The following is a 16,762-nucleotide window of genomic DNA, read 5'->3' on the forward strand; positions in this document are numbered from 1 at the left end:
TACAGACAGAAACTTATTTATTCCTGGTCCTTGCTTTCATGCCATTGAGAGTTACAGTATAAGGTAGAAATATATTTAACTACTTTTTGCAGAGCCCCATCCAATCCAGGATATACAACCTAAAAAGCCAAATCACTGTACTAAAAGTGTCTATTGATAGTATGAGACAGAGTGATCTATTCATTATGTTAATTATCGAGGTCCGAACGGATCCCGATAATTGACATACTAATTTGACGCGAGCGCTGATGCAATTCATTATTGCTCAGGCACGGAGACAGCTGATCTGAAATTTAAGCTGTTTCCCCGAAGCGCTTCACTGCTCCTTTCGGAGCAGTGACACTAGTGCGCATGCGAGACCTACAGGTCACGCATGCGCTCAAAAGCCCTGGAGTCCGGCGGAAGAAGCTGGACAGAGACGGAGGGATCCGAAAGGATTCCTCTTCGCAACACAGGACTGCTCCCACAGTCAAGCTCTGAAAATATTGTATTTTCAGAGCTTGATTAATTCTATTCTCCATACTAGTGTATGGGGACAGCGAGAAAATTCCGGGAAAGGAAGGTATGCAGGAGATATCTGTGATATCTCCTGCTTTACCTTCCTGATGAATGGCCTGGACACTTCATTTTTAGAATTTGTAGAAATTAAGTGATGATGAATAGACCCCAGAGAGTTTTTCTTTGTTAGTTACCTGGATCTGATCTATTGTTATTTTTCTATTGTTTAAAAAGAGCACCCTTAGTTTTGGTGAATCAGGGCTGCCAGATTGATAATGAGCCTAAGAGCTAACTTCTTTGTTATAAGTTTCAAGCTGGTGTTAAGTAGTTAAATGGGCCTAAAGTTGGAACAGGAACACATACTGTAGTGTAGATATGCACACAGTTTTGAGATCACAACACTCCCAGACTTGGTAATAGTTGCTGGTCGAAAAGTATCACAGATAAACTTATTTTGCACATGAATGTAATAATTATTTACATTATTCATATTATAGTCTATCTAATATGTGTAATGTATATTTCATGAAACAAACAGTACTTACAACTCCTACGGGGAATGCTAGCACAGCCATCATCCAGTCACGGAGGGAGATGAGCTTTTTTAGCTGCCGCTCTTGTTCTTGGTTGTCACTGCCCTTTGTTAGAAGACAGGACAGGTCAGACAGTACACAAATCCCAAAAAAGACAGCTTGGATCACCTGTAAAAGAATGACAATGTTACAGTTAGTGTAAAAAGTTTGCAAAAGTTAAGGTGTATATAAATAGACACTTAGTTATATTGGACATTTTTCAATAAAATTTTTAAAGTCAATAGACACATGTATTGTCTTTAAAAAATGCTGCTTCAAATCATGTTGTAAAATTGCAGAAGAGAGCAGTTTACTAAATAAATAAAGTATTGGTCTATTTATTAAAGCACATAATGCTCTATGGCTGGCGAAAAATACCCACCCTTACCTAAAGTGGTCACTGCAGATGATAGTATGCTTACAGTCATCAATATCTGAAAAATGCTTAGGTATTCTTATCTATTTCTCTTTTTACAATATTTTTTTTTTCTTAGTGGAACTGAAAGCATCAAGTCTGGGCTTTAACTTCCACTGTGCATGTGTGAACCAACTAGTCAGGTCACCTATGCATATACTGAATCCAGGAAAGAGATAAATAAATGCTTATAGATCCAGGACAGTATTGAAGAGGCAAATAGTATTGTTCAGCAAGATTTTAATGATGAATTAAGATGATAGATGCATTTCTATTGCTGCAGAAAATCAGCATATTCTCTGGATATTAATAAACAAACCCTTTAGTATATAAAGTTTATAAACAAACAAGTATATAGTTACCAAGAGTGTTTGGAATTCCTCCTCATTAGGTTCAACTTTTCCTAATAATATACTATTTGACCACCATTTACAAGTTATATATTTAAGGGGCCTATTCATTATTTTATTATTGGGAGCTGGGTGGCACCCGACAATTAACATTTCATCTCGCAACGAGTGTGGCGCAAGTCATCATTGCTCTGGTGCGGAGATACTGATCCGAAAATCAGCTGTCTTCACGAATCCTTCCGAAGCAGTGAAAATTTGTCAGACTCAACCCAAAGCCCCAACATCCAGAGCAAGGAGCCGGGCAGTGGCAGAGGGATCTGAATGGATCCCTCTTCACAACCCAGGGTGCGGGAACGAACGCCATCTGAAGATAGTGAATGCTCCCGCAGTCAAGCTCCGAAAATATTGTATTTTCGGAGCTTGATGAATTTAGGTCACAGCGGGCCACATCAGGAGTGAAAGGTAAGCAGGAGATATCCGTGCATTACCTTTATGATGATTGGCCCTAATACTTAATTTATACAAAAATATAATGTTAATTTTCACCTGCTTTTGTATAATTAAGCGATGACGAATAGACCCCATAGAATCATAAAATGACAACATTTCCAAAAAAGATAGAAAAGAAGAAGGCCTGATTCAGAGGTGTATGGAGAAGCGCACACAGCAGCGTCTAATGCCGTTAAAGGTCTGTGACTTTATGCAAATGCCACTCAAACTCCCTTCCTTGTGTACATCTGTGCAGCCAAATGTGGAAGGACTGAAAGGCTGACTCTTAGGGGTAAATTTACTAAGAATTGTGTCTGGTCAAAAGTGCAATCTCGGGTGAGTTTAACCATTTTCAGCAATTCGGAAATTAACTAAAGGCAAACTAGGGAAAGATTTCTCTATTTAGACAGAAGGTCTCGGGTGAGAATGCAATCTCGATTCAACACACCATCAGCCAAACTCGCAAGTACTTTCCATGGATAAGATACAACTCTAGAATTTACCAAGAGCCAGTCCTGGTTTTAAAAATAGGGAAAAAATGGTGTTAGGTTCCCCTATTTTTAAAAACCAGCACCGGACTCAAATCTAGCCAGGGTGTAATGACACAGCCAGGGAACCCTTTCACCTGGTCTCCCCGGCCAAAGAATTAACACCCCAAGCTAGTCAGCATATGCCGGGGATCTCCGGGGAGGTGGGGACCCCACCCAATAAAGGGGTTCCCCCTCTTCCGAGCACCCCAGGCTTACAATGAAGCCCAGGGCTCTTCCCTGCACCCCTGGCCTTTGGGTGCAGGGGTAATAGTGTGAAAATTAGAATACTATTGTTTATTTATAGTAGAACTACAGCTGCCAGTGTGCTTGCCCTTTAGCACTTGTGGAGCACAAAGGGAAGGCTCTTACTCTCCATCACACAGTGGATCACAAAGGGAAGACTGAGATTAGCATTTGCACAGTCCTGCACCTGCTATTGCAAGAGTGCCTGCATTACCACCCTGAAACTGAATCAGGATGCAGTCAGGATATCGGCAGGCGCTATCACACCTGCCAATATTCCAACAGCCCCATCCCGACATGGGACTAAAGATAAGTGTCGAGATCCAGATGCCTATTATTAGTCCCACTACTAAATCCTGACACCTAGCTTATCGAACAAAGGTAAGCCGGGTGTTTTAGCGTGTAGCCGCGAGGGGGAGGGTTAACTTTAGGGACCCCCGGAGGGATTTAGGGTTAGGTACCCCCCCGGGAGGGTTAGGGTAGGGAAAGGGGGGTTTAGGGTTAGGCACCACTAGGGGGGTTAGGGTTAGCCACCCCCCGGGAGGGTTAGGTTTAGGGTGTGGGGAGGAAGGGGGAGGAGAGGGTTAGGGTACTCACCTTCAGCTGTCAGTATTTTGACCCGCCAGGCTGTCGCTGTTGGTATTTGATCCGGCGGTATTACATGCCGATCCCCTCTGAATCAGGACCAGAGTCACCAATACTTGATTTTCCATCACTATCCCAGAATACGCTAAGCTACAGTATGTTCCAAGGAATTCATTTTACAGAGAGTGTAAATATCATTGCAAGTTTAGATCACTTTTCCCTTCTTCACCTTTATCTCTCACATCTCTTTCTGCAGCCAATTCTCAATTACTTTACCTACATACATTACACAGTTGCTGGTTGCACACCAGCTCTAATACATTTTTTAAACATTTTGCTCTACTCACATCAATTTCTCCATCTTTAAGCATTTACTTTCTAATTCCCCTTCACAACCTACCATTGACAACAATACTGCAGAGCCCTGGATCTCAGTGTAACACCACCTCACACATCAATTCAGAGGATATCATGTTACAGAATATTCTGAGAAAACAAGTTCAAATATGGACCTAGGAGCTCATTCAGACCTGCTCGCAAGATGCGATCGCTCGCTGGCGAAAAGGATCCAGATATTCAAATTCCTCAATCGCTCTGCGTGGCGTAAGGACACCCTCTATGTCTTAGCGAGCTACGGCACTGAGCACTCGCTAGCTTATAAAGACTTTCCCCTCGCAACACACGTCATGTCCTGGAATTGTTTGATTAATCGGTAACATCAAAAGCCATCGGAGCTGCTCGCAGCCCTTGAGGTTGCCTTTCCCCGCCATAAGCACTGCGATCAGTGCTAGCTGAAATACATGCAGGTGACGTGTACAATTACGCTACTTTGCTAATTAAGAAAGGCTATTAAACGGCGTTTTGTCGGCCTGACACGCCCGCGCCCGCAACACCACTCCCCCATTTACAAGCACCTTCCTCTGTTACCACCCACAAACGGCACTATCTGTCACTCAAAGTAGCGACCTGATAGTGGCTTACGAGCAACCAAAATCCGATCGCAAAGACTGGCCTGCGCAAGTGCACGGCGAATTAAACGCATGCACAGACGGGCGAAAATCGCTTAGAGCGAGCACACCTTAGCGACCGGGTCTGAATGAGGTCCCTAATGTGCTGAAAAATACAATACAATTTAAGTGAGGAATGTAATAGTGAATTGTTCACCTGTATACAGGGTTTCTTTCTCAAAGAGAGTAGCTTAAGTTCTGGACACAGATCGAGTCCAATACACAGTCTACAGGAATGAAAAATGTGTTTAAAACCCTTAAGATGTGACAAGACAATCCCAACTGCTGACTCTGATACATAAACCACTAAAACAAATGGACTTTGTGGATCAGGATAACAACACCGGGAAAGTTTGAAGGGCCCCTTGAGTTTATAAAAAGGTGCTTCTTTTTTAGTGAGGAAAATTTTAAAAAATCCTTTAATAAATTGGTTTTAATAGTTAGAAAAGCCCAAACACTGGATTGCTTTTACATCTCAGGGTTCAGGCAAATCTCAGATTGCCTTTTTTCCTGTGTATCTCCAGCAGCAAAAACTACATGACCAAAAAAATCTATTTTGTTGGCTTCAAAACAACACTTTTCCATTTTAGCATACAGGCCATGAGTGGTTGGTCTAGAACCCATTTACAGTAACATGAATCAGATGTTGTTTTAAATTCTCAAAAGATATTAATATATTGTCTAAGTACTGTAGATGACAACAATCCCAGTCCAGAATATCTAGGAAAACATAATTCACAAAATGTTGAAAGGTAGCAGGGACATTAAACCAGACCAAAAGGCATTACTATATATACAAATGCTCATATTGGGTTCGGAAAGCCACCCTCCATTCATCACCCTCCAGGGTCAAGTTAAAGGCTCTCCTCAAATCCAATTTCGTAAAGATTTTAGCTCCTTGCAGATGTTCAAAAAGCTCAGGATTCAGAGGAAACAGATATTGACTTATTGTGACCATATGTAAAGATCTATGCAGGGCTAAAAAAAACAAACAAACATTATTCTTGTTGAATAGATCCAGCAGGTGAAGTTGAAGGAAAAAAACCCAGACTAAGTTGTCATCAACTGTATGTTTCAATATTAACTGGACATCAATGTATATACGACATTGAGGGGAAAGTTTCAGCTTTGTTTCTTGTCAAATACATCCACAAAATCTTGGTAATAACATTGCGAGGAAATTTCAAGTTTTAAGGTTACTAAAAATTAAACTCTGGACTCAGGTACAATCACTTCAGCAAAAGAAAGTTCTTTGTTCTTCTAATTTATTAGCCAATTGTGTTTATGCAGCTAAGGCATACCAAGTACTATAGGACATTTTAGAATACGCATAACATTCAAAATTATAACTTCATGGTGTCCTTTAATAGTTTCAAATATAAAGATTTTGTTTGCTGTCTGACTCGACCTGATATAATAGATTCAAGGGGTATCAGAGTAGCTTTTTCCACAACAGGTATAGAGTATTGATGTACAGGACAAACTAGATATACAGGACAAACTAGAACAGGAGAGAGGGAAATAAAATGGAAAGGAATGACCTTTGCTTCTCTTTTCTGTCAGATGATGTCTATGGTTTTTATAACAGTCCATAAACTCCTCTAATCCTACAGGTAAATCCATGCATGCTAATTCATCCTTTATTTCCTCATTGAGATCTCTACTGAACTCATATCATATAACTGGTATATTCCAGTCAGTATCACCCATTCATAGCCTAAATTCAATGGCATTTTCAAGCTCTGACTAGGCACGCTGGCGCAAATGAACTAATTTGCTTTCTGCTGTGGCAGCTCTATGGGAGTCAAAAAAAGCCTTAGCAAAGACCCGGGTAAACAGGGGCAATGCATTAAGAAGATCTTATTTCTCCAGGAACAGTGTAACCCAGACAAGATTTCAACATGTCATTGTGATATGTGCGAGGATGCATCTGGGAGACTAAACTGCTCTGTGACACAAATTGCCTGCATGGAGCCCAGTCACCTTTAGATTTTTCTAGTAGTTGAATCATAGGTTCAGAATTAATTACTGCTGGCATTGGCCTCTCATGCTGGAAGTTGACAAACGTTTGCAGCCTGAATATCAATTTAACACATTTGCATAGCTACTTACTGAGTTTGAAAAGCTTGAACAGCTTGAATCACTGCTGTGCTTGACCCTCTGTGGGATCCATTATTTATGGCTTGGTGATTCAGTCACAGAATATTATGAGCTACCTCAGGTTTAAGTATGGACTCAATGTGCAGAGAAATACAATTTAAAAGAGCAATGTAATAGTGAATTGTTCACCTGTATACAGGGTTTCTTGCTCAAAGAGGGTAGATGAAGTTCAGGGCACAGGCAGAGTCAAATACACAGACCAGTAAAGGAATCGTTAAGCAGGTGCAGCTCCAAGTGGCAGGCAAGATCAGGCACATGTGTCTTACAGAAGGGGTAAACAATTGCAATCCAGATAACAGGCCAAATTTAGTACACAGGTGTCTATCAGAAGAGCAAAACAGTTGCAATCCAGACAGCAGCGGTACACAGGTGTCTGTTAGAAGCGCTAAGCAGTTGCAATACAGATAGCTGATGAATGCTTGGTGATTAGGGAATTGGGTCTGGATCCATGGGGTTTGGGACAGGACCCACATTTGGACAGTGCCCACATGCACTCACGCACCTCTCTTTAAGATCTCCTACAGCATCGGCTCCTGAAGCATAAAGCTGAGCCAGACGAGAGTAAAAGTGACTCTTGACTATAAAGCAGACAACCACTGCCGGAACCAATGCAGCTGACACCAGTACAGACGCAGCACTACGAGACACATCAGTTCTCTGCTCATTTCTTCTTGTATTTCTGAATTTAAGCCCAGCACCATGCTAAACGTGAAATATCCTGATGAAATATTTATTTGACTATAAGGCAGTAATTGTGGGGGTTTTAATTGAACCATTTGAATCAAAGTAAAATATTGTTATAATAAAATATAATTTATTCATCAAGACCACAAATTGGGGGACTGCTCTAGGGCTATCAGAGTGCTAGAAATGGGTGTGTAGTCTGAAATGGTAATGCTGCCTATAGTGCCTGGTGTCAGTGCCAAGATCAAGGGCCCGATTCTGAGTTTCAGAGAGACGTGGCTGCGGCAAAAGATGCAGCCAGATCTGCATCTTACTTTGCTATGGACAAGTTCTTTAAAACTTAGATGCCCACTTGCTGCATCTTGCGCTTGTGGAAATACTTCTTAGTGTGACTTAAAATGCACCATCGGATGCACCATTGGAAATTCCACCAGTCCTATGGAAGGTGCAGTTTCTCCGTCTAAACATGGACACCTATGTGATCGGCTTTGTGCCTTTGGACACAGCTAGTGTCAGCAACACATCCACAACATGCTTGCGTCTGCCTAATCACTTTCCTGTTACCACACAGGTACGCCCACTAAAACCCACACTCCCTGTGCCCAATTCTGCGTCTCCGTGCTCAGGACGCATGCTCAGTGTGACACGTGCATTACTTATAATGTTGGCCATCTAAGTCAACGGCATTGCGTATAGTTAGCGTGTTAGAGCTATCTAGTGTAGCATCAGGATCCATGTGAAGGGAGTTAAATTCCTACTTTCTGTGCGTTAAATAGTTAGTTAAATAGTTATTACAATACTTTAAATACATTTGTCACAAATAAATTAGTTATGTGACACCAGTGTTGTCACATGTGTCATGACACCAGAAAAAGTTGTGGGCCACTACATTATGCAAACCTAAAATAATTGGTTCCATGATACTTTGTGTTCAATTTAGTAATATAATTTTCAAAGCTACATCACACTACAGAGATTAGACTTAATGAATAGTTTATGCTTCTGCTCTTAGTCAAACTTTCTTAAATTATTAAAAACCTTCCTACCCCCAAGGCCTAGTGAAAACTTTGTTTTTATTAACATTTTTAATTAACTTAATTCATAATAGCTCAAAACATTAATGATTTAGCAGCAATTTTCAAATAAAGATATTGGGTTTATTGACTTCCACCTCTTCTCACCTTAGTCTGTTTTGTAACATTTACATATTTATAGCAGCTTTAAATAACTGCATCTTTTTAGTTATTTATTTATTTTTATTTATTTACAGTTTCTTATATAGCGCAGCATATTCCGTTGCGCTTTACAAGTTGGACCACTTGCACAGTATTGTACTGACCAGCTTGTCTTGGGAAGCTACATGTATTTTATAAATAAGTCTGAGACATTGGCCCTGATTCAGAACCGGACGCAAGTGGCTGCTCGTTCGCTCCGAGCGATGTTTGCCAAACTGCGCATGCGTACGGATCGAAATACGCATGCGCGAACCACTCAGTGCGACCGAAAATCGTGTGCTCGCAAAATAGCGAATGCCTGCTATTTTGAGTGACAGAATGAGGCGTATGTGGGTGGAAACAGGGGAAGGTGCTTGAAAACGGGGAGTGGAGATCCGATCGCAGGCGTGCTTAAAGGTCAAAACGGGCGTTTTATGGGTGTGCATATTTAAAACAGCAGCGTCATTGACCACGTCACTGGGTTAATTTAAAGCCAGAACTGCTCGCAAAATTGTGGTAGCAAAAACCAACCACAATAGCGAGCAGCTCATACCCTGTTCGATGTACTCGATTAATCTAATAAATAGCGGACATGACGTAGGATGCGAGCGGCCAGGGGGCGTATTTTTCCACAAAACGAACGCAAGTTTTGTTCGCTCGTTCAGACCTAGAGGCGTGAACAGACCGCAAACAGCGAAGGGTTCATTTGAATAGCCACCCCTTGTTTTAGAACGAACGACCGCAAATAGCGAGTGGCTCTGAATGAGGGCCTTTGTTTCTTCTAAACAATTATGTTGTGAAACAAAGTGCAGTAGGTACGTTTTTCTTTTAGGTATTATGTAATGATTCTGATACTGAAATAATATTGTATTTTGACCAGAATTCTTTTATTTATCCGTATAAGATACCTTTCTTGTTACTAAATTCAAGTCCAGCAGCCTAACAAGTCAAACTCCTGGACTTCTTTCAATTGTAGAATACCGTAGTAACATCCAGCTTGTAGGTAATAGTGCCCCACACACCCAGCTCTGTTCAGGATCAACCAGCCGGTAGGGGACAATACACCACACATTCCTGATTTCATTTGGTTAGGACTTCTTTCCATTGTAGAATACTGTAGTACCATCCAGCTTGTAGGTGATAGTGCCCCACACACCCAGCTCTGTTCAGGCTCAACCAGCCGGTAGGGGACAATACACCACACATTCCTGATTTCATTTGGTTAATTAGAATTGAGGGTTTTAATGAAACCGGGGAATGTAATTAGGAGTTTAATATACATGAATGTAATTATGTTATGCTATTGGAGTTAATTAACAATGGGGATTATGAAGGTAATTATTGTAGGGCTTAACTATATTAAATGGAGTTGTTACTATGAAGCTAAAGTAGGTAATAATTTTGAGGAGGGGATAAATATTGTTGAGGGAATGATATTGTAAGGCGATCAAAAATACTCTGTATTGGAGTAAAGCAGTTGGGAGGGAAAAGGTTGAAGGTGGAAGGTAAAGGGTGATGACCTCGGACTCAGTAACAAGAGGGAAAGAACTGAAGGTGAATGAAGGAGTGGGTGGAGGTAGAATTTGCCTTTAAAGTAATTTTTCTGTAGTGCTGCAATGTAGACCAGCACACCACAGCAACAGTCGCCACTTCAACATTATCTCTATCTTCGTAATGAGCATTATATATCTGGGCAGAGTTATATACTGTAAGTAAATTTTGCCACCTGTAGGGGCTACCTAGCAGTGTCAGTGACTCCCCATTGTAAGATCTCCCTCAAAACTACAACCGGAAAGGCAGTGTCAGGGGATGGTGTTTTCTCTCCTGTAACGCCCAGTCCAGACTGCAATTAGCAGAAGAAAGTGCTCCCAATGGGAAGTCACTCCCCTGCTATAACATCAGCCCTATCAGGCTTCTAGGGGCTGCAGCTGATGTAGTCCCTAGAAGCCTGCTTGATGATTAGTGCATATGCATAGGATCACAATCCTACACATGCATTGATGGACTAGAAGTGGGCACCAGGCACCACAGGAGATAATGGTAGGAGCCAACACAGTTCTAGAGTCCTAATCACCTCATATCGTATGATTATTTTCTCCCACAGTGCAGATGGCATTGTTGATAATATTGTCTATAGAAATCTACGAAGAAGTGAACAAGAACCTTCAACAGTTAAAACAACTTTGTGGACAACATCAGTAAAACACAGTAAACTTTTAAACGATTTAAGTGGTTAACTTTGTTTTTTCAGTTTGATGACTTTGATGGGTTTTTTTTAGCATCTTCATCTTGTCCAGTTATGATCTTTTATTTTACAACATTACACTGTAAAACAATATGGTTTTTATACTTAACACAGCACAATCGTCCAATTAATGTATCTCTATTACAGCAGCCATGATACCTTCATTTACAATGAATTCAAAGCAGTTACTATGGCAGCAAAGATTGTGCTTTGTATGAGTTACTTACAATTAAGGAATTTGAAATCTTGTATTTTTTACTCTCAGAAGAGGTGCTATTGGATTTCAGATTACAGAAGGAAGGACACCTTGCAATTATTTTTAGTTTATCAGCCCTGAAAAACTAAGACATTTCATCTAGTGGTACATCAAAAATAGAAGAAAATAAAGATAAAAACTTTAGCTCTTATTTGCCATTAATATACTGTAAATATTCCTGATATACAATACATCAACCTTGAAGGAAGGTCACTTTTCCAGCAGAAATCACAATCAAAACATAAACTGCTATGGATCTGAAACATCAGCAACCCTTACATAAGTGATGAATGAGCATGCTATCGGTTGATGAAAAGTAGACAGGGAAATGAAGCTGGGTGTAATGCATGCTGGCATATTTTATGGTCATTTTCGGTAAATGTCTTGAGTAAAAGCCAATCTGAAAGCTCCCTTTCTGTTGGCTGAGCCCCTAAAAAGGGGACGTAGTCAAAAGTTGGACAATGACAATATTGACATCATAATGTTGACACCACAATGTTGACAGTGATGTCGTCATTGTTAAAATATTGACAGACAATGTGTCGACATTCTCAGCATCAGAATGTCGACAGGTGTAATGTGGACATTGCCAGAATGTCGACATTAGAGTGAGGCTTTGGGCGGGTGGGTTAGTCTACGTGGGTGAGGTTAGGGTTAGGCATAGAGAGAAGATTAGGGATAGGGGAGAATTACTCAACCAAACACCGGAGGTCTATCCCGGAAGTTACCGCAGGAGTCGCTGCAGCCGTGGGCTGCAAGGTAAGTCACCACTGAGCCACCAGGGACTATATGTCAACATTCCAACATGTTGACATTTCGTCACTGTCTACATGATGAATGTTGACTTGGTCAATGTTGACATTATGACCATATCGACTCATGTCGACATGTCATACCCAACCCCCTAATAAACTTTTTCTGATCTCAATAAATGGGACACTTCAAATGATTCCAATTTAAAGAAGAAAATATTAGCTTGTTTATGGTAAGTCAAAGGTGCACAATGGGAGTTTTTACCATGAACAGCATGCATGTTCACAAATGTCCCAAATAAGCCACCAGATGAGGAAGTGGCTACAGTCACAGGAGTCTTCACTTGCAGAGAAAGTTGTGATAGGCAAGCATATACAGTCACTACCCAAACAAATTCAACTTTGGATGGGACAGTTAGATCTCCATAACACAGATCAGCTGGTTAGCTCAGTAGAAAAGTTTCAAGCTACAGAGCACTTAAGACTGGGCCATATTTTAGTTGGAGCAATAATGTTATAACAGGGATGAGTTCACAGATGACTCCGGTTACTGAAGGAAGGTCCAAAGGACTAATATTACCTAAATGTGGGTCTTGCTTCAGGGGCCAGGATACCATACATGTTGGAGTGTTGGTGGGGCTGGGCAATATGCCTGTCCCTCAATACAGAGCCAATGAACAGTAGCATAGCTCAGCGAGTGTACTCTGTTCGGCACCAACAGCTGGAGTGTACAATAAAAATAAAAGCATATGAAATGGAAGCCTTGTAAGACTGGTTTAGCAGCTTTAGAGCATGCCAGTATGGTGGAGTTAGAAAAGTTTAAAGGAACTTATCTTGAGATAATATGTGTACATTTAAACATCAAAAAATTCCCCCTAGCCCAGTTAAAGTTTGAAACCCCAAGCAGTATAGTCTGCCACAAACTGGGGGTAGTCAAGTCCCTGATATTTTCCACTATTGTGTGACTTGTGGTGTAAAGGGGACCAAGGAAAATTAGGTGCTTAGGGTATCATTTGTCATCAGAAAAAAAAGAAAAAGAAAAGATCACTGCACTGCAATCAGGTTCATACGTACACAAATTACACAAAACCGTGATGTATCAATTTATTCAGTAATATATGTAATATAACAATTTTGTCCAGCAGATTGTCATAGAAAATCTTGAGATATGATATATATGATCAGACTTCAGAACAACCACACTGAGTATATCTCACTTGTAATATGTCAGACTTGTCTGGTGAAAGGAACCAAAGGTGGCGTTTCCTAGGAAACGTTACTTGTTTTAACTTCATGGATATATTCATTTGGTGGACAAGCTGATTAGTTCGTCTCTCCATTGCAGTTTAGCAAACAATGAGAATTCCACGTGCAGCTATTACACAGTTGAGTGTGTTTGCTGAACTTCAGCGGTAATATGAATCAGGAGCCCGTCTTCAGTTATTACACAAACGAGCTTGTTCACTGAACTTCAGCCTGTAGCCACATATCCAGACACTGAGCCTGATTCAGAGGTGGACACTATGCCGATGTATGCGCAGTTGGCCAATGTTTTTTGTACTTTGCATGCGTCTGAGTCACACTGCACGTTGCACATGCGTCTGAGTCACACTGCATGTGTTGCGATGGTTTATCGACAGCAGTAGTAGTGTTTATTTAGACACAGAGTGATTGACAATCAGTGTGTGTTTATGAATGTTAACGAGGGTAGCTAGACAAATGCAGGTATTTTGCAAGTGTTTTGTGGGTGTTATGCAACCAGTGAATGCAGCTTCACTGGCCTTGGTAGCTTACATATAGCCATAAGGTTTCTCAGAAGTTCGATAGTGTGACCGATGGTGCGGCTTTGTACTCAAGTGGCGCATTAGAGACGCAGCCGATGTGCGTCTCTGTTCAAATCACAGCGGCTGCGGCATTAGCATAAGTTCTCAGTACCGCTGCGTACAAAGACGCAGCAGCGTTGGGATTAGTGTCAACCTCTGAATCAGGCCCAAGGGGCACATGGGAGTTTAGATCAACCACTCCCGCTATAAGTCTGCGCTACATACAGCGTTACATACATGGCTACAGTTATATTCTATTGTATCTTCACAGGACACTGTGACCACTTCCATCTATGGTACAATGCATTGCAGTGCCAGGCTGCACGTGGTACATGTTGGACTTATCATACCAGGTATCTCCATTCTGCAGTGATAAACAATCTGGTGAGACATATTTAACTCCAGCATTTCTGTTTTACCACATCCTTGCTTGAAATGAGATACCATTTTACACCATCTTCGGTTCCTTTGACCAAAAAAGTCTGACAAACTACGAAATAACTACTTCACAAGGTGACCAGCCTAATACTGAGTTATCCAGAGTGGTGAGATATACCCTATGTGGCTGTTGGTTTACAAACTTTATGTAGGTTCTGAAAACTGATCAGATTTATTGCATCTTGAAATTTTGCATGACAATCTGCTGGACACTATTTTCATAGTTTTGAATGTTTTATTTTAGTTTAGAATTTATTAGGATTTTACTTACTGTATATATTACACTAGCTGGGATACCAGGCATTGCCCGCGTTGAAGACTACACCTACAGCCTTCATTTTTTTTTACAGTGTCCTCACCTATAACCCCATTCCATTGATCCTGAAAAGGACCCCACCGTTTGCTAACATGGGCCCTCATTCAGAGCCGCACGTTAACAACAGTACGCTCGTTGCGTTCCGATGTTGACTAACCGCGCATGCGTCGGTGTTACACTGCGCATGTGCGTACGGCAGATTGCGAGTTTTTTTTCTCTCGTTCCTAAAATAGCGTACAGGAAGTGACATGTCAAATGTGATTGACAGAACAGGGCGTTTTGGGGTGTTGACGGGGGTGGAGATGAAAAAACGCAGGCGTGGCGAGGCGTTTTTGGGGCGTACATACATTAGCAGATGCGAACGTCAAATGTGTTCGGACCGTCTCATACGTCACTGGAACATCCGCTTTCCCTTCAAAATGCTCGCACAGCTTAGGGTCAGGATTACTCGACCACATTGGCGATGGCCTTCTCCTCCGTCCCTGGACTCAAGGATGGTGCTGCGATTAATCGCGGCTGGTCAGTAAAGTACTTAGTGTTGGATTGAAAACCGGCTTGGTATGTGTTTGGAAAGCAGTTTATTGGGATAGCACAAAAGCGTACGCAGGTGGAAATCAGAGCTGCTAATGTCATGATTACACAATCAATTAGCGTACATTTTTGGTGTTTTATTTTGGCCACAATTTGTTGGTTATGGCCTATTGTAACAATAATGTCATCATGTTTTAATTAGCTCCCCTTTTTTTTGGTTTACTGTGGAATTTGCATCGCTATGTGATTTTTTAAACGTTCCTTAAAGAGGCCTTTTTTTTTTTTTAAGAGGGTCAGTTTTTGCCTTTAGGGCCAGGATTAAATGTAACCCATTTGTACAATAATGTCACAATACAATGTCAGTTTTTTGTTTTAAATTTATTGTTTAAACACAAACAAATTGGCCTAATATTTTGTTGCCTTTTTTTTGTGGCAAAGATATTTGTTTAAAAAAAAAAAAAGCCATAACTGGTAACATAAACGTAAATACCAAATGTAAAAAAATTTCACAAGAAAGGAGAGGGAAGTTTTGACCAGAAAGGAATATGAGCCAAGCACAGAAGGAGTGTGTGAAAAGTCGCCATTGCTGTCACCGTTTTCTCGCCCGTTTGGCTGGGTGAGGGTGGGCGCCAGACCGGGTCCGGGATGCCATCGGGCTGGCCTGTCCAGAGGCAGATGTTGTGGCCTCTGGACTAGGCACAGGGCTAGGCACATTTGGAGGATTGGCTGATGTTGTGCCAGAGGTGGAGGATCCGGATGTTCCGGCAGGAAGGGAGGTCGGCTCCACCATGTGCTGGCGAACGAGCTGCTCCAGGGCATCGGCGATGCGGATGTTGGCCCTGGTATTTTCCGCCAGGGCCTGAGCAATGGTCACGTTGGCCGCAGCATTTTGCTCCAGGGCCTCAGCCACCCGTATCAGACTGGCGTCCATCCTCTGCAGAATCTCCGTATGGAAATCCGATTTAAAATTGAGTTCTGTGAGGAGGCCCACTGCCTGCGAGGGGGCACGCCCCGGACTGGCTTCTGCAGGGTCCTCAGCCGGATGTACTGGTTCCTCCCCTGCAGAGCCAGCAGAAATTCTGCGGCCAAGGCTCCCCTCTGGAGCAGACTCATCCGCCTCTGTCTCTGTTAGGAAAAATGCGAAAAGACTCACATTAGAATCTACATATTGGCACAATAGCATTTCAGAGTTGGTGACATCACAAGACTTACCTTGGCCAACATGAGGAGCCGCAAAGTCTGGCATGTCCGTATCCATGTTGGACACGCCAAACACCTCCACAGCCTGCACACACCCCTGTGCCAGCTCTTCTAAGTCTGTCAACTCCAATGACACAGGGGTGGGACCCCCACCTGTCCCCCTTGCATGCCTAGCCCTGTCGGCAAGTTTTTGCTTGAGACGATATTTGAAGTCTGCCCATCTGTGGAATGAAATTGGAACCATTATCCTTTTTTTTACAATGGGGTTTGTTTATAGGATGGGAAAGTGTTTACTTACCGCCGTTTGACATCCCGGGCTAGACGGACATAATCACCCACCCTATTGACAGCAACGGCGACCTCCTCCCACATTCTCCACTTCTGGCTTTGGCTCATATTCCTGGCTGCCTGGGGCAGGATGTCAACGCACTTCTGGATCAAAACCTCCATCTCC

At 41.9% G+C, this 16,762-nt stretch overlaps 1 protein-coding gene across 1 annotated transcript in view; it reads right to left on the reverse strand.

Moving 5' to 3' along the window:
* Positions 1-16,762, reverse strand: part of AIG1 (androgen induced 1) — a 421,887-nt gene that overhangs the window by 287,029 nt on the left and 118,096 nt on the right. Inside the window, exon 2 of the mRNA XM_088451753.1 lies at positions 1,044-1,199. Within this exon, the coding sequence (XP_088307879.1) occupies positions 1,044-1,199 (156 nt within the window). The remainder of the gene's footprint in view (positions 1-1,043; positions 1,200-16,762) is intronic.

This window comes from Taudactylus pleione, unplaced genomic scaffold (assembly GCF_031769625.1).
Source record: "Taudactylus pleione unplaced genomic scaffold, aTauple2 ptg000006l, whole genome shotgun sequence".
NCBI lineage: Eukaryota > Metazoa > Chordata > Amphibia > Anura > Myobatrachidae > Taudactylus > Taudactylus pleione.